General features: G+C 39.2%; 1 protein-coding gene across 2 annotated transcripts in view; it reads right to left on the bottom strand.

Annotated features, from left to right (window-relative positions):
* LOC114031463 (transmembrane protein 181) overlaps positions 1-22,340 on the bottom strand; it is a 90,954-nt gene that overhangs the window by 48,240 nt on the left and 20,374 nt on the right. For both annotated transcript variants that reach the window (XM_027846532.1, XM_027846533.1), the window contains exon 2: positions 3,198-3,301. In XM_027846532.1, coding sequence (XP_027702333.1) covers positions 3,198-3,301 — 104 coding nt within the window. The remainder of the gene's footprint in view (positions 1-3,197; positions 3,302-22,340) is intronic.

Raw genomic sequence — 22,340 nt, 5'->3', positions numbered from 1 at the left:
ATGACACCTTTACAAAAATGATCATGTGCTAATAACACAAAAATAAATTCAGAAAATTGTGATAGAGATTCAGGGCTTTTTTATTTTTTGCTTTGTATATGAAAATGATCATTTTACCTGGTGCTAATTATAAGTTCAGAATTTAAAAATGAGCAAATAATCGCAAGACCAGAAATTTTAAATATATACTTTACAAATCATAATGTGATACAATTTTAAAAATAAATAAGAACAGAAAGATGGAGTCAAATTAATGCTATCTACATAATGAGAGTAAAGAACAAATCGTAGAAACAATGAATATTTTAAAAGAAAATTATGACAATGAGAAAACATACCAAAATTTCTGGGATGAAGTCAAAGTAGTCCCTAGAGAAAAACTGATCTCTCTGAACACTTATACTGCCGGGAAAGAGAGAAGACAAATGAAATAAGCATTCATTTTTCTAAAATTAGAAAACAACAAACTGATGATCCTAAAGTAAGTACAAAAGTAGAAAACTTGAAAGTCAAAGGAAGCTAAACAAAGTTCAAAACAAGGACTAACCCTGAATTTTTGAGAGGGAAGAAACCAAACAACAAAGCTGATAAACCAAAAGCTAATTTGAACAAGAAAGAAAAATTAAATTACCAAGCTTAAAAATAAACATAGGGAATTCATTAACAATGAATTGAAAGGAAATAAAGTTACCTGAATATATCAATTTCAACATATTAAACAACACTAACTGACATCTACATAGTGCTTTAAAGTTTAAATGTAAAGTACTTTTATACTATTTCATTTGATCCTCACCATAACCCTATGAGATAGGTATCAATGAGGAAATTAAGGCTCAGAGAGATTAAATGACCTGCCCATTGCCACACATAGAGTAAGCATCAGGGACAGTATTTGAACCCAGGTTTTCCTGACTCCGTTTCTAAAACTTTATTGTACTACATCATTTCTTTTGTCCCCTTTAATTTTCTTTCTGCAAACTAATCACTCTATATACTTATGAAACTATTTTTCTATTCACACATTTGTAGTCAATGTACATCTTGTCTTCAAGTTGCTTTCTTCATTTCATGTTGCTTCACATGGATCTTTTTTATATTCCTCATTCTGCTTTCTCCCTGGGTTTTGATGATACTGCTCTGCTATGGTTTCCTTTCTACCTCTCTGACCAATTTATCTTAGCTTCATCTTTGTCTGGTTCTTTCCTGGGCGTAGACATAACTCAGAACTTTGTCCTAAGTCCTCTTCTTTTCTTTCCCTATACTCTTAGTGATCTTATCAGCAACCATGAGTTTAATTATCAACTCTATGCAAATAATTCCAAAATCTATATATCTAGACCTCATCTCTCTTCAGATATCCACTTCTATCTCAAACTCAACATAATTAAAACAGAATTCATTTTCTTTTCTCCCAAATCTCTGACTCTTTTAAAGTACTTCATTGGTATTAATGGTACCACCATCCTTCTAGGACTCCAATTTGCAACCTCAGAGTCACCCTGAATTCTTTACTCTCTCATCCCTTAAATAAAATCAGCTGCCAAGTCTCATGGATTCTGCCTTCTCAGTATCGCCACCCCATCCTCTACATATAGATGGTAAACACCCTCATTCGGGCCCTCATCACCTGTCCCCTGGACTATTGTAACAACCTCCTAATTGGACTCCCTGCTTTTAGTCTCTTTCTTCTCCAATTTATCCTCCTTACAGCTGCTAAACTGATTCTACTACAGGACAGGAAGCACAGGTCTAATTCTGGCACTCCTTGAGGCTTCCATGGCTGTCCACTGCCACCAGGATAAAAATCAAATATTGAAACCCCTCACAATATTCCTCAATTCCTTCTTTCCAGGGTGATTTAAATATCATTTCATCTCACACACATTATGCTTGTCAAACTGACCTATATAATGTACACTGCATCTACAATTTTCTCCCACTTCACCACCATCCCTTAAAATTCCAAGATCCCTTGAAGGTTCAGCTCAGGTATCACCTTTTTTCAAGAGGGCTTTCCTGATTCTCCCAGCTGTAAATCCTCTCCCACTCTGCCCCACACTCAGTCGCTTTTTATGTTTTAATATATTCTCTATTTTCTCACCTTTGGACATACTGTATTCATCCTCCCACCTGGCCTCCTAAGCAGAATTATAAGCTCTCTGAGGGCAAGAACTGTCTTGATTTTATAAATTTATCCCTAGCACTTAACAGAGTGTCTGATATAGAGCAGAGGCCTAAAAAATGCTTGTCAATTGATCAGCTCAACAGTTATTAATATTTATAGCATTTCATTATGTTGACAGGTTACAATTTATTTAGCTGTTCCCCTGGACATGTAGACAATTCACTTCTCTCCAGTTCTTTGCAATAACAAATTGTTGTTATTTGTCCTTCATTCCTGAAGAGCACTAATGACATTGGGAAGGTGATGTCTTGACTCACAAGTAAATTGGATTTAAGTGAGGCAGGGTTGTGCAAAGTCACCAGCCTCACGCTCTCCTCCAGAGCCATCTGGGTCCAGTGGCAAGCTATAGATCAGGACAGACGAAGATGGCCCCGGATGCAGCAGGATGCCTTGGCCTTTTTAAGCTAAGGTCTTTTCCAGGTCTGAGTTTATCTGAGACAATACCATTTAGTGATTAAGGTCAGCTGTGCAGTAACAAATAATGACATTATAAAGATATTTGGCCAGATCGCCTTTTTTTTTTTAAGTATTCTCAGGTATATTTCTAGTATCTCCCACACCTCCCATTCATCAGAGCGCAGTCTACATATATATATATATATATATATATACACATATATATATTCTCTTGAGGCCTCTTAAGACAACAGCCTTAATAATTACTGCAGTAATACCAGTTAACAGCAAGCAGTAGAATGAACTAGCTGAGAGTTAAGGTTTCCACTGAATCTTCAAGTTTGAAGGGGTCACTCAATCAAATCCTAACCTTAAACATGAATTCCACCTACAACATTCTTAACTTCTGCCTAAGGATTTCCAGGGAAATTACTAGTTAATAAGGCAGCCCATTCCATCACTAGGTAACCCTAAATCTTAGGAAATTTTTGTCCTTATATTAACTAAAACCTGCTTCTCTGCAACTTAACAATCGCAGGTCTTCACTCTCCCCATTAGGGCCAAGCAAAACTAGTTAATCCCTTGTCCAAATGACCATCCACCAGAATCTTACCTGCAATTCCAATGAAGACGGTCAAGCCAAAACAAATGAAGAACACCACAAAGACCAGGACGAAGTGGCGCTTGGACAGGGTGTACAATCGCATGGGTGCCAACCTATAAAAAGCCAAAGGTAGCGAGTCAAGCCATGAGTGGTGTGCATACAGGGAAACTGCACACAAAGACAATAATAAAGACCAACCACACCTCAAACACAAGAAGTGTTTTGTTATCAGCAAGAAGCTGATATAAAGGGCTTCAGTCAGTGAAATCTCAACACAAGGGGGCTTACATAATATTCTCTGGCAGAAAAGAATACAAGATGTCCCAAAAAGAGTGCAGTTTTAAGCTGCTGAAGCTTAAAACTGCGCTAAGATTTCTGGGACACCCTGCTATAAACTGACCCCTCTTACATGAAGCTAATGTTATTTCTTTAAGTACTAAATCAAATGTTCAATGCAAAACCGTCCAACTATTTTGAAGTTTATTTAAGGAAGGAAAACCCATTTCTTCCAGGGGAAAAAATTACATTATAGATCAAATGTCAAACTCTATCATTATGACCTCTGACAAAGAGAACAAAATAAAAGAGCCTCCCTCATGTATGTGGACACCATATCTTGAGATAAAGGGCACTGGGGTGTTACTGAAGCTTGTGGTCCCCTTACTACCTGCCTCATAAGGGTACGGGGAGGAAACACCTTGTAAGACTTAGAGTGCTATGAAATCAATGTGAACTGCTGTTACCTTAATCCTCAGAGATCACAAGATAATGCTTCCACACAAATGCAACTAACTCCCATGTAAGAAAGGGCTCATAGCTTTGCTGCTTGGTGGGCAGACTAATTCCTAATTTTCTGTTATTATTCTCTGCAAAATTATTTTTAAATTAAAGGTATTTGGTTTAGTCCTTCACAATTTAGGTCACTTCTCTTCCATTTCCTCACCGACGACGTTACTTTGGAGTCTTAGGAACTGTCCTCTATAAGATAATAAGTCCTAAGTTCTACTGGAGGAGTGTGGGTGAGGGGATGAACTCTTTCCAAGGCAGCTGACTGAATACTTCACTGGAGGAATTTAAATAATGACATTCTTGCTGTGTGTAAACCAGTCTAAATATCAGTGGATGAAAGGACTTTTTAAAAGGACAAAGCACTTAACAGCAAAAATCAATACCTGGCAAGAGTTCTAAAAAGTAAGCATGAGACTAGGGACCAAGAAGTCCTTCACCAACCCTCTTACCTACTTGTTCACTTCCTTTGGTCAGGCCAAACCGGCCGACTTGCTATTGCCCCACACGGGACATCCCATCTCCCACCTGGAGAGCCTTTCCAGAGGTTATAAAATTCTGGCCTAACTGAAATCCCTCTTCCCTCTGTTCTTCAGAATCCCTAGTTCCTTCAAAACTTAGATCATGGCCACTTCTAGCTAGACCCCCATTTTCCATGCCCCAGTGGCTATCGCACTCTATCCCCAATTTTCCAAAGCAGTGACATTTTATTCATAAGTTGCATCCGTGTATTGTTTTCTTCCCTAGACTTTTTCTCTCTTCCTTCCACCTCAGAATATAAGCTCCTTGAGGTCAGGAACTGTTGGTTTTTGTTTTGTATGCTAAATGAATTTTCTCATTTCTGTCTCAGGGAAACTAAGAATTTGACAGAGTCCAACTGTCTCTAACTAGCTGGGGGGAAACTGCCAATTTGAGGGGCAAAAGGAAAAGAGAATAAAAGGAAAACTAGTAATAGAAGAAGAAAGTGGAAGATATGGGGGGAGAGAAGGAAAATAGGAATGAGAAATATGCAAGAGTAAGAGATTATAAATTAGGTTTAAAAAATATTCAACTCATTCCTGATGTATGAATATTTCTGCATTAAGATAAGTTGTATTTGGTTGGGAAATAACTTGGAGGCACCAAGATTTTGAGGTCCCATATCCACTCACAAGGTTTCCTGCCACTCCCCACCCATTAACCCCACCCGTTCAAACAGATAAGGTCCATGAATATAAACCTCCACAAATCCAAGTGCCCTGAGCCTGCTAGGTGGCTCAGGAAATAAGGTAGTGGTTCTGAACAAACAGGGAAGTTCCTACAGTAATTCTGGAATCCAAACCAATCAAGATTACATAGTTGACATGGTCTGGAGAAAACTTCTAACAAAACACCTCCATTCTTCTAAAGTAACTTTTTTAAAGCATGGCTCTTCTTATAGAAAATACTCTGCTTGTTTTAAAATGTGTCTGATTTTGGAATCTGATAGGAGAATGAACAGAAAATAAATCAGCAGAGAAAAGGCTACCTTAATCAAGAGCAAGCCCAGCTCCACATTCTCAAACTCTCTTCCTATTCATTCCTACAGTGCTACTAAAAATAAGTTGGCAGTAATTTTTTTGGTTTTGTTTGTTTGTTTTGTCCTGTTTTGTTTTTGCCAGAGAAGTCTATAGTTAGTCAATCAATAAAAATTTATTCAGTGTTTACTATGCCCCAAGTACAGCTGAGAAAGGGGACAAATAAACCTAAAGTAATTTGTAAGGGCAGCTTTTGAACAAGAACTCTTTTAAGCATGGGCTCTTAACTAGGGTCCAAGGGGTCTGTGAACCTTTTTTTTTAAATATTCTATTTTTAAAATATTCTAATAACTATTTCATTATTAATGTTTCCTTTGTAATCCAATGTATTTTATTTTATTTTATGCATTTAAGACCATTACTCTGAGAAAGGGCCCATAGGTTTCTCCAGCCTGCCAAAGGGGTTTATGACGTAAAAAAAGGTTAAGAATACATGCTTTAGCCTCAGTGATACTAAGGTACAATAGCTCTCCTAATTGGAAGAATGGGTTTTGTTGACACTTTCAGGCACATGCAATTGCTTATCAATGACTTCAAGGTTTCACTGGCAAGCATATATGTATGTGTGTACCTGTATATGTATGTATGTATATGTCTGCACGCACACACACACACATACACTAACCCAATCTTTTTACTGAGGGAGAAGACTGAAGAGGCTGTTTACTAATGAAGGTAGAGTGTGTCACCCCTAGATTTGTTTATTCTGTGGTTCATACTGACTAGAAGGTACCCTTTCTGACATTTTCCCTTAGCAGGGCCCCAGGATTTAGACTTAACAGCCTGCTTTACTTTGTGCCTAGATTTCTATTGTACAAAATAAAAAAAAAATCCGTGGTTGAGAAAGCTAAGAGAACTCCTACACAACTGACAAGTAACAAAAATCTCTGTCCTCCCAGCCCATGAGATTAACATGATTTGATCACAGAAGAAGAATTTATTTACTTTCCTGGTATCTCTCCCTGGGAGAGAACCAGGTTGTCCAAGGTGAGCAAAGTCTGTAGGTAAACATGAGTTTTGCCATCCTGCTGCTGGACTTTACTGTTGGTGCTGACAGATTTTGCCAGCTCTAGATACTCTTCTAACCATGTGTTTCAAATACAGAGTGAGGCTTAAACTTTACTATTAGAAAATTAAGGAAATGATAAAAGTTGCTAGCTTGGGTGAAAATCAAAAGCAATTCAATTGACCTCATTTTTAAGACTTCAATTTTAAATGTCACAAAACACAGGAAGTTACAAAACCTCATAAGAAGCACAGGATGTTAGAATCCAGCTCCTTCATTTTACAGGTGAAGAAACTAAGGCTTTGAGGTGACTTGCCCAAGGTCAAACATTAACAAAGCTGGGATTAAGACCTAGAAAACTACTGTTGTCAAACATTGCCACTTATTTCTAAGAAAATGGCTGAGAAGCAGAATAGGTCCTTTCAGATGAGTTCACAGGATCATAAATTGACAACTGGAAGGGACCTTAAAGGTCATCTAGTTCAAATGTCTCATTTTACAGATGAGGAAACTGAGTCCCAAAAAGGTTAAATGACTTGCTCCAGTATCTTAGAGGTAGTAAACAGAAGAACTGGAATTTGAACTGAGGAACTCAAAATCTTACACTCCATTCCACTGCACTATACATAGATGGAAATGATCAAGTTAAGGGAGCTTGACATCAAATAATTTCCAAGGGGAAAAGGAATGGTTAGTAGAACTTGGCCATCTACCCCAGCCACCTCTGTTTGCCTTTACCTTCCTCAAATATTAAGTCCATTATTTACTTTCTTAGGGTGAAGAATTTAACACTTATTTTCAACAATCTGCAGAAGGAAGAATTTGCAACTTCTCATCACATTCATGAAGCACAGGGTTATTTTCATTTTGAAAAATCACACAGGCAAAGTATCTTTTATGTGCACTCACGTTACACTATTCTCAGGATAACCTGCTGCTCTGGAACAGATACTGTACCGAGATTCTGAGGAACACCAAGAGTTCCCCAAGCAGAGGCTGAAAGCAACAGGAAGAAGGTATTACTTGGAGGAAGAAGAAAACTGAATGTGAAATGGAAACAATCATTTTTTAAAGTAAAGTTTAAGGTTTGGAATAGAACACTGACACCTGGAAACCCATTCCTTGGCAGAGAAAAAAGAAGCACTATTAAAAGAAAGGAAATTAGCAAAGAAAATGACACAGTATCCTACATGCGTTTCCGGGAAAGCCTACACAATGTATTCCCTGTTAAGTCTCAGGGAAGCTGATCTTTGGTGTCCTTTCAAATCTCCACAAATCATGAATGAATGCCCAAGTTCAACAACTGTATTTCGCCTAACTCCGCTAAAAAGAGAATGAGCACAGCAAAGAGAGTGCTGGGCTCTGAGGCAAGAAGACCTGCATTCAAGGGCCATGCTGACCCAAAGCAAGTCCCCTGACCTCTCAGTACCCTCCAAGCAATTTTCTAAGGATGTAGTTGCAGATCAGTTGCTGACCTGCATGGGGGAGGGAATGCCCTCACTGGGAGTTCTCTGAACCTATGAAATCTCAAGTTGGGACCAAAAACAAAACCAAAAAAGAAGTTGAGAAAAGAAGGAAATTAGAACAAAATTAGGTAAAATAACCTATCCATTCTGGAACATTAAGGTTGTTTAGGGCCAAGTTGACCACAAGATTAAATTGGTTCAAAGAACCTGACCAAAAAAGAAAAAGCAAACTCTTTCCTTTGGCACTCCCTTTATCTCACCCAAATAATCAACATCCCACAATCAGCATATGCAAGCTCTATTTCTAGCAGGTTAGAGGAGTGGACACTGGACAGGCTATAACAACCGTATCAGATACCACTCCCTGTACTCTACTGTTTTCACTGTTCTATATGCCTAGTCTGAAAGGGCTACAAAGACAAATTTCTGAAACCTCAACAGCATCATTTTATTTAGAATAGACCACAGGTTTAAAACTGTTTCCCCCTCCCCCAATAACATTGCTTTAACTATGGGAAATTTAAACTCCAGAACCAGAGATATTTTCATCAGCACTGTCCTAACTGCTATGAGGTATGTGTCTCTGTCTTAAAATAATAAGAGTTGTGATTTCTCCAATGTGTCCAACTGTGTTCTCTGTACTAGCCCTGCTGCCTCTCCTAATTAATTTACTGCACTGAACTAGAATCCTTCATCTATTTCTCCTCCCAGTGAAATTCTCCTGGAATTCTACAAGTCAAGCTAATTATATCCAAGATCCCAAGCATATCTTGATAACCAACAAAGTCTCTGCACTAAACCTGGCAAGTTGCTTCCCAATGAGGATTATTTGTGTCACTGCTTTGACATGTCAAATGATCTATGATCTCATAGTAGATATTCCCTCCAAGGAGGCAAAACACAGTTGATCTATGTCCTGCATCTGTTCAATTCAATGAGCATTTTTTAAAAACTACCTTCTCGAACACTGGGATTACAATGACAAAAAAATGAGTAATGTTTGCCCACTCTCTCCTAGGAGTAGAGAGCTTGCCTTAGAGCCTACTACCCGATGCTTCCCAATATATACCATTTATTCTGCTTGAACTTTTTATTCCCTCAGTCTCACATTATTTTTACCCACTTTATTATCCTGACCTGTAATACTCTTTCTTCTTCCAAATTCTACCTATCTTTCAAAACCCAATTTAAGCCTTATCACTCCTTGAAGTCTTTCCTAAATATTTCATTCATCAGGTCCTCTCCTCTGATTTCTTACAGTACTTACAACCTAATGCGCATACTATCAGTAGCATGACTGTTGTCTTCCAGGTTTCTGTCACTGTTTCATGGGTATGACTAGCATAGATTCAGCAGAATTTCAAATTGAGTGCAAAAACTATACTTTGGACCTTACATTTTATGCTTTTCACACAGCACCAAAAACAGCAAGGAGTGTGAGGCAACTGCCCTACAAACACCTGCTATCTGATAGAAGCAAGGCTGAGCTGAAACCAGCTCATACTGGCTCATGAGAGCTGATTTGTTACATTTTTAGTATAAGCATTTACACCTTGGAAATTGGAAAATGCTACAGATTAGGACTTGGTTTATTGCTCTGCTTAGATTTAAGAGAGTGATGGAGAAAATGTTCATAACGCACACTAAAAGTGTGTCATGCTTTTTCAGAGAGTCAATTGTTAAACATTTACCACCAGCCCTGGATACAACAGATAATATATGTTCAGAATAAATCACCTAGAAGTGACTGCTGACTCTTTCAGATGGTAAAATCTATCTACATCAGTACCTTTTAAGGTCACACAATCATAGGTTTAGAGATGGAAGGAACCTTAAAAGGTTATCTACTTTAATTCTCTTATTTCATAGATGAGGAGACTAAGGCCCAGATAGGTGAGAAAAGTACTAAGTAGAAGCACTGGGATTTGAAACAAGAGCTTCTTACTCCAAATCCACATTCCACTGTACAAGCATGTCTCTCTTTATACTAATACCTAAGCACTTAAATACACAGTGCTTACTACGTGCCCAGCACTGTGCTAAATGCTTTACTATTATTATCTCATTTGATTCTTACAACCACCCTGAGAGGCAGATAGAGTGTCTGAGGCCAGAAAAACTCAAGTCTTTGTGATCCGCTGTGATACACTTCATCTGCTGTACCACGTGGCTGATGGTTAGTACATATAACTTTTTTTTGTTAACAGAACCAGTTTCCTTTTTCAAAAGATCATTAACACTTTCTCAAAACCTTGGCCAAATCTGGAAAGGTTTAGCCTACCCTAGAAAGCTTATCTCTAGACACAGAAAATGCAAAGGAGCAACACAGTCCCTGATAAACAATGTACTGCCCTTTGCTAAAAGCTCTTTTTTCCAAATCATTCCCAAGTTTCTGGATGCTTAAGCCCATCAGTAATCAACATTTCCTAGAAAGACCAAAAATATACTTACTGGAGGGCACACAAAATAAATTAGAAACATAATTCAAATCACCCCAAACATGATGTCTTCCCTCCACTGTACACCCTTAGCGTCATTTTCCAAGAGGACTCCTAAGAAAGATAAGTCAGGAGATCTATCACCTCACAGAAGAGAACAGCTGAAAAACAATTTTAAAGGTGCGCTCTTCTCTCTATGACAACCATTATTATTATCATCATTACTGAAGTAGGAACAGCAAAGTCCTATTTTTCCCCCAGAGCAGTGAGGCCCTATCCTTTCCCTATATCTTGATTAGGCAACCCTTTCCCCTATATCCTTAGCCCTGTACGCTGAGTAGACAACTACTTTGCCCATGTGCTGAACAGGCAACTTCACCACTCCATAGACCACCCTATCACCAGTGACCTTGTGGTCTACAGACCCTCAGCCTACCCTATCACCAGTGACCTTGAGGTCAAGGGATTTTCCCAAGACAGCGCAAGAGCAATAAGACTCCTCGATAGTAACGGATGTGATGTCAAAGTCCCCGTTTCCATCTTATGAATTTGGTAATTTGCATCTTATGAATATGGTAATGAAGGGACTCTCTTCATTTCTTCTTTCACTGAAGAGTGAAAGTATGGCTATTTCAACATAGCCACCCGGAAGACCCGGTACAGTGCAGATGCAAGTCTTTTTGCTTGCTTAGCACAAAGATTATGCCATAGCAAATTTCCCTAAGTTACTCCTCCTTCAGCTCTGATATAATAGCAAGTTCCCAGTCCCCTTCCACCCAACCACCTAGTATCTTGAGCTGCTTGGTTCTGTTTGCTTTTACGATAATAAAATAAAGCCCTGCTTAGAAGGACTGTGGCTTTGGTATTCTTACCGACTTCGAACCAGCTCTCCCACTGTAATTACCACCATTATTTCACAATGCCTCTTTGGAGATCAAAACACTTCCCATGTTATTTCCATCATTCTTGTGAAATATGGTGGATGGTGAAGAACACAACAATGTCACTTATACAGGATGCTGGAGCAACTCACTACCAGACTGAAAAACTGAATTTCCTGGCTCCCAATCCAGTATCAGGAATTCCCAATAACCTAGGCTTTATTTATAGAATACCTTCTCTTAACAATAACAATTCACATTTGTAATAGAGCTTTTAGGTTTACAAAATGTTTCCTCATAATACTGTGCAGTGGGTAGGACATGTATGATTAGCCTCATTTCACAGAAGAGAAAACTGAAGTTGAGAGATGGAATGAGGACTTGCCCAAAGGTCATACAAATAAATGACAAGGGCAAGAGGTCATATTTGAAACCAGATCTTCCTGACCCCAAGTCCGGCACTCGTTTAACAAGATGTAAGAACAGGCAAACAAACAGGGAAGACAGATTTAATTTTGTCATTTCATCCCTAACAGCCTACGCCACTTCTTCATCTTGAAACCATGTCTACAAGCATCTGAACACTGAAGGAACCCTAAGCAATTTTCTTGGAAAGGAATTAAGAAAGAGCATCTCTCAGAAAGCCAAAAAAGAAGGCTGAAAGGGATGGGACGTGAATGTCGTCTGAGACCTCAAATAGAATAGCCAGTGAGGAAGGGTAGAATTAAGTATAAGGCAGCAAAGTGGTGCAATGGGTTCTGGAGTCAAGAAGATCTGCATTCAAATCTGGTCTCATACACTTACTGTGTGACCCTGGGTAAATAATTTAACCTCTGTTTGCCTCAGTTTCCTTATAGTTAAATGGGGATAGTGCTATAACTGAGGTGAGCATCAAATGAGATAGTAACTGTAAAGTGTTTAGCACAGTGTGACTGGTAATAAGCACTATATAAAAGTTAGCTATTATAATAATTATTATTATTACCACCTTAGTTTTGCAACCTCAACTATCAGAAACACAGCCAAGAACCAAGAAATAAGCACAAAAGGCTCAGAATAAAAGCCAGAAAAAAAAACGTTACAAACATTAACATACTAAAGTGGGTCTGCTTTGTTCAAGGGAGAGCCCCTCAGAGCCATTTTACTGTTGCTTTGTGTACATTAAAAAGTGGAAGAGGGAGCTGAGGAGCAATAATTAACAGGATGAAATAACAGAGGAGACAGAATGATGTTTAAGAAGGGAAAGCACATAAAATACATTTTAGAAAGAATTCTAACCAAAACACATAATGCATTTTGATTGATTGAAAATGGTTAAAATCTTTTTTAAAGAAAATTTTGACCTTTATGGAGTAATCTTTGTTACTTAAACAATTTATTTAAACACCTCATTCTCCAAATGATTCCAGAGTGAAAAAGTATCACTGTACTGTAATCCTTTGCATCTTCCTCCCCAGAAGCAGAGTCCTAAGAAAATCACACACTTGTTTGTACTGCAGTTTTTCTTCCTCTAAAATGGGCTAAGCCATCTCAATCTCAAGAGAGCATCCTCACAACACAGAAATGGCCCTATGCTCTCTGTCTTTATTCTAACAACTGACAGGAAACTATGGGAAACTACTGAAACATACCAATTCACCTGAAGAACAAGCTACTTTATCATGCAAGTTAGACTCCATGCAAGACTCCTATTAAAATATTTCTCTAGGCTCAGCACTAATTGATGACCACTAAGTTTCCCAGAGTCCACTTTTACTGCTACTGTACTAATGACAAGTCTATTACATTTTAATATCTAAGTTTTTACATCACAATACTCTTCTCCTATTTATCTATCCACTTCATTTCAATGAATGCAATTGAGAGGAAATTGTTTTCTTTAGGGTACCCTGAAAAGAAAGTAAAATCAAATCCAGAAGTCAAGAACTTCTGACAACACACTTATGTCACACAACCCTTATATCCACCATAGAATGTTAGAGCAGGAGGGTCTTTACAGGGATCATCTGATCCAACTCTCATTTTCCCATGAAGATTATAGGATTTAGCACTGAAAGGCATCTTACAGATAAGGATTTATTTCATATTTCAAGCAAGTGGAAATTTTTTTTTTCTAACCCACTGCAATAGTAGGGTTACTACATGAAAGGATTGTCATTATCTAGAGAAAGTGGATCAATAAACTATTTTACAGCAAGATATAATGGAAAGAGTATTGGTCCTGTAATCCAAAGACCTGAATTTGAGTCCTGCATTTCACACCTACTACCTGAGTAACCAGGAGCAAAGCATTTCATGTCCGTGTCCTCACTTCTAAAAAGAGGGAATAAAATACTACTTAACCAGCCCCATATAGTTATTTGTTAGAAAAAGTGCTTTGTAAAGTGTTCTATTAATGTGAATCATCATCATCATCATCATCATTATTACTGGTGCATTTTCCAAACGCCTTGCCTTTATTTGCACTATTTCCTTGGGGTAGAATACTCTTTCTTACTCTTCAAGTACCTAAATTCTGTGCATCTTCCAAATCAACTATAATTCTTCCTCTTCCTTCTCTGACTTCCCAAGAAACCTTTCAGCCCAGCTTCACCAGGAAGTCCTTTCTCATCCTCAGAACTCATTCACCAGGTACTCATTTGCTTCCCAGAACTTCAATTTATCTTCTCATATGAAAATGTCTCACCCCTCAAACTAGACCATAAGTTCCTGAACCTACCTTATGGGTTTCTGAATTCTTTCCAAAGCCTAGCAAAGTGTAGGTGCTCAATAACTAGTTAATTTTATTTTCATTCACTGTCCATTTGACTGTTTGAAATAAGTAGGGAGTATAAACAAAATCATGGCCCACCATCTTGAATCCCTTATTTGCCAAACGTATTTTGCCAAGCCTTTATTTCTACTATCTGCCTTCTCTGTTCCTACTTAGATGCTGCTGCATACTCCTGGGGAAAGTATGCAATTGGGTGACTCAGTTGACTATAAATTTGTTATCTAATTTCAACTGAGCCCTCATTTCTGCACACCAATCCTTTTATTCTTCTCTTATAGCCTGACAGCACCTACTATTGCAAACTTTAACCTCTCTCCTCAGGCACTTCTTCCTTATCCTTCTCAGAAAACCCTGCCTTCTTTTTACTGAGAAAAGACAGGCCATCCACAGAGAATAAGCTCCATAATGCAAAGCCCATTTTTTTCATTTCCCATTCTCTTCCCCTTTGCTCCAGTCCTTGAAGAGATAGGTATTCTCCTTGGCAAGGCAATTCCTCTACCTGAGATCTTGGTATCTTCCCTTCCTCTCTCTTCCAGATGCTTATCCCTTCTCTCTCATCTTCATTATTTTCTTATCCCTTGGCTTCTTCTCTGTCTTCTATAAACAAGCCATGATCTTTCCCAATTTTTAAAAAACCTCTACTTGACCCTGTCATCTCCTCTAGTTATCATCCTATATCTTTTCTCCACTTCATTGCTAAATTCCCAGAAAGGGTCATATACACTTTACTGTCTCCATTTCTGCAACTCCCATTCTCTTCTCGATCCTGGTAATCAGACACTCAAGTAAATGTCTCTAGGGTTAACAGTGATCTATCTCTAAGCTACTGAATCCAATGTCCTTTTCTAAGTCTTCATCACTTCTGGCGTCTCTGCAGCTTTTGATACAGTTTGCCTGACCATCCTCCTTCTCCTACTTGCTTAACCACTGCTCAGTCTCCTTTCCTGGATCATCCTCCTTTTGCCCATAGTGGGTAGTCCCCAAGGTTCTGTCTAGAGTCCTCTTCTCTCTGCATTCTCCTTTGGTGATCTCATAAGCTTCTACGGGTTCAGTCATTTCTCTGGAAATGATTCTCAAATCTAGTACTAGCCAGCCCCTAAAATCTCCTAAACTCCAGTCTCATGCTGCCAAATGCCTGCTAGAAACCTCTCTAAGACATCTCAATCTCAAACTGTCCACAACATTGCTTGTATTCCCTTCTAACCTGCCCAAACTTGTCCATTTCTACTGAGGAAATCTTCGTTTTTTCAGTCACCAAGGTTAATAATCTCAGTCATCCTTGACTTTCCTCTCCCTCAACTCTCACATCTCATACCATTTTGCCAAATAATGGCATCCCCCCCAGCATCTCTCATATATCTATCCCCTTCTCTTCATTCACACAGCCTAATTTGGGCCCTGGTCCGACTGCAAGGGCTATGTTAATAGCTACCTTATTGGTTTAATTCCTTCCAGTCTCATCCCTCTTGAATCCATCCCCCACATACCTGCCAAATTCACATTCCTAAAAGAAATCCACACATGTCACCTTCTACTCAAAAACCTTCAGTGGCTCCCTATTGAGTCAGAATTAAATATAAGCTTCTTCCCTTGGCACTGAGAGCCTTTGACAGTCTTTTCCCACCTACTTTTCAAGTTTCACATACTGCTGACAATTTTCAGATCCCAAGAAGCCCTTTAAAACTAACATCTTAGACCTTTAGAACTCAAAGTGACCTTAGCAGACATCAAGTCTGAAGGCTTCACTTTATATAATTCGGGTTTCATGTTTTCTATTCCAGTATAAAAACAGCCTTCCTGGCCTGGTCACATTTTTCTTCTTTTCTTCTTTAAAAAGCTTTTTAGTTACTACTACTTTTTAAAGACTTACTTTCTGTGCACAAAGTTACACCCACTATGACTGATAACCAATTTGGTTTGAGGGCAAAAGGTTAAGCATTAACTCAGTCATTAATAACTAAGTCCTCTAGGAAAATCTCTCAAAAAAAAAAAGTCTCCCTTGGAAGTGTTAAGGACACAATTCTTAAAGGAGAAGACAAAGAATTGTCAAGTCTCAGTCTGCAAATACAAGCTTTTCCACTGAAGTGTCATATCCTTTAAGTCATGTCTCTCAACAGTCTCTCCTCAGAGAAGTCCCTGCCATTTACTTAAGCTGCTCTCAGCCCATCTTTGTGACCTCCTTGCACTGCACTGATTAGATATCCCATGAACTTTGAAGTTCTTGATTACTTCCACCCCTGGCTCAGAGTCTCTCCCATGCCATCATCTCTGGCTTTTATCCTCATCCCTTCAACATCCCTGCAAGCACCCCGGATTCATAGTTCTTCAACGTCCTTGACTCGGATGACTTTCATCTCTATCCTACTTCAACCACGAATAAATTCAACGATACCCTGGCCCTTGTCCATTACTAAGAACTGTTCTACTTCCAAGATCTCGGAAGAAATCATACCCCCAGCACTTACTAGCGTGGTAACATGTCACTTAACTTCTTTGGGCCTCAGTTTCCTTATCTGTAAAATGGAAGAAATATCTGTACCACCCTCCTCCCAGGATTTTTCTGAGGAAAGCACTCTGTAAGCTGTAAATGTAAGACATTACTGTTGAACCTGTTCTTCACATCCACTGAGGACCACAGTTCCTTGATTGTTTTCTCTTCTCCCAGTTCTTCAGTTAACTTCCGGCTTTCCCTCTTATCAGCCTTTAACAAAAATATTGTGGCTAACACCCTAGAAACCTATGTTCTCTTTCCTTTCATCATAGCCACTGCACAATCCACAGCTCTGGGTAAACCCCACTGCCTGCTTGTTCTATTCCTGTCGCCTGGAATTACTAAAGGAAGTTACTGTGAGCTCCTTGAAAGTAGGAACTGTCTTTTGCCTTTCTTTGCATCCCCAATGCTTTGCAGTGTCTGGCACATAAGAAGTACGTGCTTGAGCTGAGGCCCCACGTGGGGTTAGATGCCATGAGTCTGGAATGCAGCCAATGACATTTAGGATCATCTCTAGTTGACTCCCCATCCCACTCCCCACAGCTGATGTTCCTTTTTTGTTTGTATTCATATCCCCAGAACTCAAAAGTGCCTGGCACATAATAAATGCTTCCTGATTGATTGAAGACAAGCTGACATAGTGAGGAAAGGAAGAATAAGTAAGTGTTGGTGCGGAGTTTAGAGAATGGGTACAAAGGAGTTTAGGAACTCACCTGAGATGGTCTCCAGCTCTTCAAGGAAGCAGTACGCCAGGTAATGGGCCATAAGTGTTGGAATTAGAAGAGAAGGAAGAATGAGAAGAAAAGGTCTGGAAAAATGCTCTCTATCCACTAGGCAACAATGTCTCTCCTGTGAGTTGTTGCTGTCGTTAATGAGAGTTTAAGCCCAGCGATACACTTTTAAAAGTTTAAAGAACACTAGACTAGCAGTCAGGACACCTAGATTCAAACTTTCTGCCATTAAGAACTGACATATATGTTTAATACCCATGCACATATATACATATGCATGCATGTACATATATTACTTTCAAGTTTTTCAAGCCCTTGGCATGCATCATTTCATTTGACCCAGCCTCTGTTCTAGGTCCTCTTCTTTTCTCTCTCTATACCATTTCACTTGGTGATCTAGTCAGCTCCCATGGAGTCAACTATTACCTCTATGCAGTTGATTCCAAGGTCTGTTTCTCTCGCCTGACTCTTGTCTAGCATCTCTGCCTGTTGGGTATTTCAAACTGAATGGCTCACAGACATCTTAAACTCGACATATCCAAAACTGATCTCATTATCTCTCCTTCAAAACACTTCCCTCTTTCTAACTTCTCTCTTACTGTTGAGGATACCATCATCTCCCCAGGGACCCAGCCTTGAAATACAAGGGGCATTCCTGGACTCCTCACTCTCGCTCAATACCACCACCCTCACACCCTCACAATCAGCTGCCAAATCCTTCAGTTCTATCTTTGGAATATCTCTTGTACATTCCCCCTTCTCTCCTCTGACTTGTAGGAAGCCAGGGAAGTCAGTATGCAGTCATCATCTCATGCCCAGACTACTTCAATAGCCACACTTTGGTCTAAAAGCCTCAAGCCTCCAAACTCCAGTCCATTCTCCACTCAGCCATCAAATTAATCTTCTTAAAGTGAACGTCTAACCATGTTACTTCCCTATTGGATCAACTCCAGAATTCCCTATTGCCTCTAGGATCAAATATAAGATCCTGTGGGGCTTTTAAAGTCCTCCCTACACTGGCTAGTTTCTTCCTACCTTTCTAATCCTCTTTTACCTTACATTCCCTGCCCTCATGTACCTACCAATCTAGTGACCCTGGTCTTTTTGCTGTTCCTCTATCTCCTGATTCTGGGCACTTTCACTCACTGTCCCCCATGCCTGAAACCTTCTCCTTCCCCATCTTAGCCTACTGACTGGCTTCTCCGGCTTCCTTCAAGTCTCAGCTAAAATTCCACTTTCTGCAGGAAGCCTTTCTTGACTTCCTCCATGCTAGGATATTCCATCTGTTGATTATGTCTGCATATATCTTTCTGGTACATAGTTGTTTACAAGCTGTGAACCCTTTAAGAGCAGAGTTCTTTAGCTGTGAACTCTTTCAGAGCAGAGATTGCGTTTTGCCTTTCTTATATGTCTGGCACTTAATGCCTGGCACAAAGCAGGCACTTAATAAACAATAACTGACTGACTAACCCTTACAATAATCCCACAGGAATGTGTACTACAGGTATTAATTCCAGTTTTTCAGATGAGGAAACTGAGGTTTAAAAGCTGTGATGTCCATGATCACAGAGTTAAGAAGGGTCAGATGTACAACTTGAACCCAGATCTTCCTGACTACAAACTATTGCTAATTTCCTCGCTGTCGGGTACTTTCAGATGAGAAAACTCCCTATGTCGGCAAAAGGGAATTTCCTCACCTGAAAGTTCCGTATCTAGTTAAGTCAGAGGCTCAGCGCCTTCCTCTCTCTACATAGCACTTTAACACGCCCCAGAAACTCTTCCTACATTGCATTATTTGATTCTCCCAACAACCTAGAAGTCAAGAATATGAGTCTGAATACTTCTGGTCTGGGACCAAACCTGTGATTTCACTGACATAGGAAACTCCCAATGAGGAACATCCTTGAACCAAGGTTGAAAGAACAGCAGCTGCTTGACAATTTAAAATCTGGGAGTTTAAAGACTTGCCCAACAGCCAGGACCCTTTAGAAGCAGGACTTAAGCCCAAGTCTTAACTTGGAGGTGAGATGGCTCTTGATCTACTATGACAAGTTACCTGCCACAGCTATCATAATTCCCATTATACTAGATTTATTTTTGTTATTTACTAAGTTTTCTTTTCAGCTGAGGAAAACACTTGCCAATTTGGACACAGACCCACACACAGATACAGACACAGCATGTTACAGCTGGAAGGGACCTTGTAGATCACCATGTCTAACCTACATTGTGTTAACAGCTAATTTGTAACAATAAAATCCAAAAAGCAATAATTCTTTAACTATACATCAAAATGTTCTGTTAATATCGAAGCTTCCAAGGAACACGAAAATGTCAAATCATGAACATGAACAAAAAAAATCATATATAACTAAAGCAGAAGCATTAGTGACTTTCAGACATTCCCTCCCTACCATTCTGAATAGTTCTCCTTCCTTGCCTTTTTCCTCCTTAGACTACTCATTAGAGTGCCTATTTATCAGGCACTGTTTGGGAATAAACTGTTCTACATAACTCAGCTGTCCAGGAGGCTGCTGAGACATTTTTTTTTTAAACTTTAACTGTTTTTTTAATGGAAATCTTTCTAAAATGTGTTAAATAGTTCCCTACATTCTTAAACAGGGTTCATGGCATAAGTCCATAAACATCTATTATACTGAATTAATTTAGCCTTTTTTGTGGAGTCAGTATTGTAAAAATCAATTACAGCACTAATATGTAATGGGGAGGCCCTTAGGGTTTGGCGGGGTGCTCAGAGTAGTTGGGCCCTACCTGTAGAGCTGTGAGGCTTTCCAGGAGTCTGCTCTCAACCCTTTTCCATGGCCAGTGTTTCTTTGTGGAACTTTTAGTCACTTAATAATAGCTTATACTTACATAGCACTTTAGAGTTTTAAAAACTGCTATACCTTCGTGATCTCATGTGATTCTCACAACAACCCTGTGAGATAGGCAATGCAAATATTATTTTCATCTGACAGATGAGAAAACAGAACCTCCAAGAGGTAAAAATGACTTGCCTTGAATCCATACACCTAGAAAACAACAGAGCTGAGATAGACTTCCCACTCTGCGCTTTTTACAGCACAACTGCCTCTACTTCTTTCTACCATTTCAACAGCCACACCTAGCCTCCCTTCATCCTTACCAATGCCACACTTGCTCTCTGAACTCAGTTTTAAATTAAAATGAAAACTAGTTAGGACAGCCCCTGCTGACTAGCATGGCGCTGATAATGTATCACAGTAGACGAAAATGACTCCTCAGTGGCAGAACTTCTGGGTTACTAAGTAGAAACAAACACAAATCTCTTTTTTGGTAACATGGGATGGCAAAAAAAGAGCTTGAGAGAGCCCTATTTTTATGTGTTGGTTTTCACCAATGGAACATGAGCTACTTGAGGGCTGGGACTACCTTTGTTTTTTTTGCTTGGATTTATATCCCCAGCACTTAACACAATGCCTGGCACATAGTAAGCACTTAATAAATGCTTATTTACTTTACTCAAGCAAGATTGTTGCTTCCCTGATAAAGTTTGTACACAGAAACAACATCCCAATCAGTACGGTTGAGATGAAAATTCGTTACATTTCTAAAGACAGCATCAAGCAGAGATACACATGACCTTGCAACCTGACAGATGCTACAGCACATAATAAAAACAAGAGCACAACCTCAAGCTATCACATTATTTGTGACTTCTTGCAACTCTATGCACTGTGGAATCTCTTAATTCTTTTGTCTTCCTTTCTGGATGATTGCTGAGGAAACCCAGGTGACTCTGGTCCCTTCAAAGTAACCTCCACTTCCTGACAAAAGAGCTTTAGAAACTGACACTTTGGGGCCTCAGGGAGAGAAGCCAATGAAACCCAGGAACTTTAGAGATGCAAGCAGCTCAAAGCAAGCCTCAAAGTCAGCAGTATTTTAATAGAAAAACTAATAAAACTCAAGGGTTTTCCTAACTCTGTAAGGCTGGCTAAGGTCACCCAGCCCATCATCATCAAAAAGGCATTTACAAAGTACCTAATTGTACCTGATGCTGGGCTAGGCATATATGTACAAAGAGTTACAGAAAGCAAATTCTGGCCATCTGAAAGCTTAATGTGTCATGAATCCACTCCCATTCAAAGGGAAAGCCTAAAAATCACCTTTGAAACACAGGAGGTGGGGGGGAAGGGGTGTAAGCAATGAGAAAGAAGAAACAGCATGACAAAATTAATGAGTTAAAGGCGATACAGGAAGCAAGCTGTAATGGTACAGCATTCATGAAGGAAATGGGTGTGTATAATAATGAAATCCATTTTTTTCATAACGCTGGTTTACATTAGATTGTACCTCTCTTTGGATGTTTCCCCAAGGCTTCTCAGACGCTTATCTACATGAAACAGCCACTGCAGCACTTCATATACACTGAAGGCCTTTTCAATCACTTACTTTTAAATATACAACACCCCTGACAATCTCAGGCTTCACAAAACAATCCCTTAACCTCAAGTCACATCATCCTATTCTACAAATAGGGTAACTAACATAGAATTCACAACCCCAAATAAGGAGAAAGAAAACCATCAGTTTAAGTGGTTTCCCTCCTTTAACTACTAAATCTACCCTGGGTTATGAATATCAGGCTGTTATACAGAAATAAGCATCCTAAAAGAGAGTTTATATTATAATTTCATTTTACATTGTAAAACATCAAGTATTAATACCATCCTTTACCCACATAAACCATGCCCCATACTCCTTCAGACCTCTCCTCCAAACATCTTCCTCAAAATGATCTATTTCCTCACCTCAATATTTCTATTATACTTTGTTGTCAATCAATCCATCAGCATTTATTAAGAGCCTCCTATGTATCAGGCACTGTGCTAAGCAATGGGGATACAAAAAGAGGCAAAAGACAGTCCCTACCTTCAAGGAACTTACAGTCTAATGGGGGAGAATACACACAAACACATATATAAAAAGCAAGCGATATACAGGATAAATAGGAAATAATTAACAGAAGGAATTAAGAGGAGTTG

This window comes from Vombatus ursinus, unplaced genomic scaffold (assembly GCF_900497805.2).
Source record: "Vombatus ursinus unplaced genomic scaffold, bare-nosed wombat genome assembly UNPS02015175.1, whole genome shotgun sequence".
Lineage (NCBI taxonomy): Eukaryota > Metazoa > Chordata > Mammalia > Diprotodontia > Vombatidae > Vombatus > Vombatus ursinus.
This window is presented reverse-complemented; position numbering and strand designations above follow the sequence as displayed.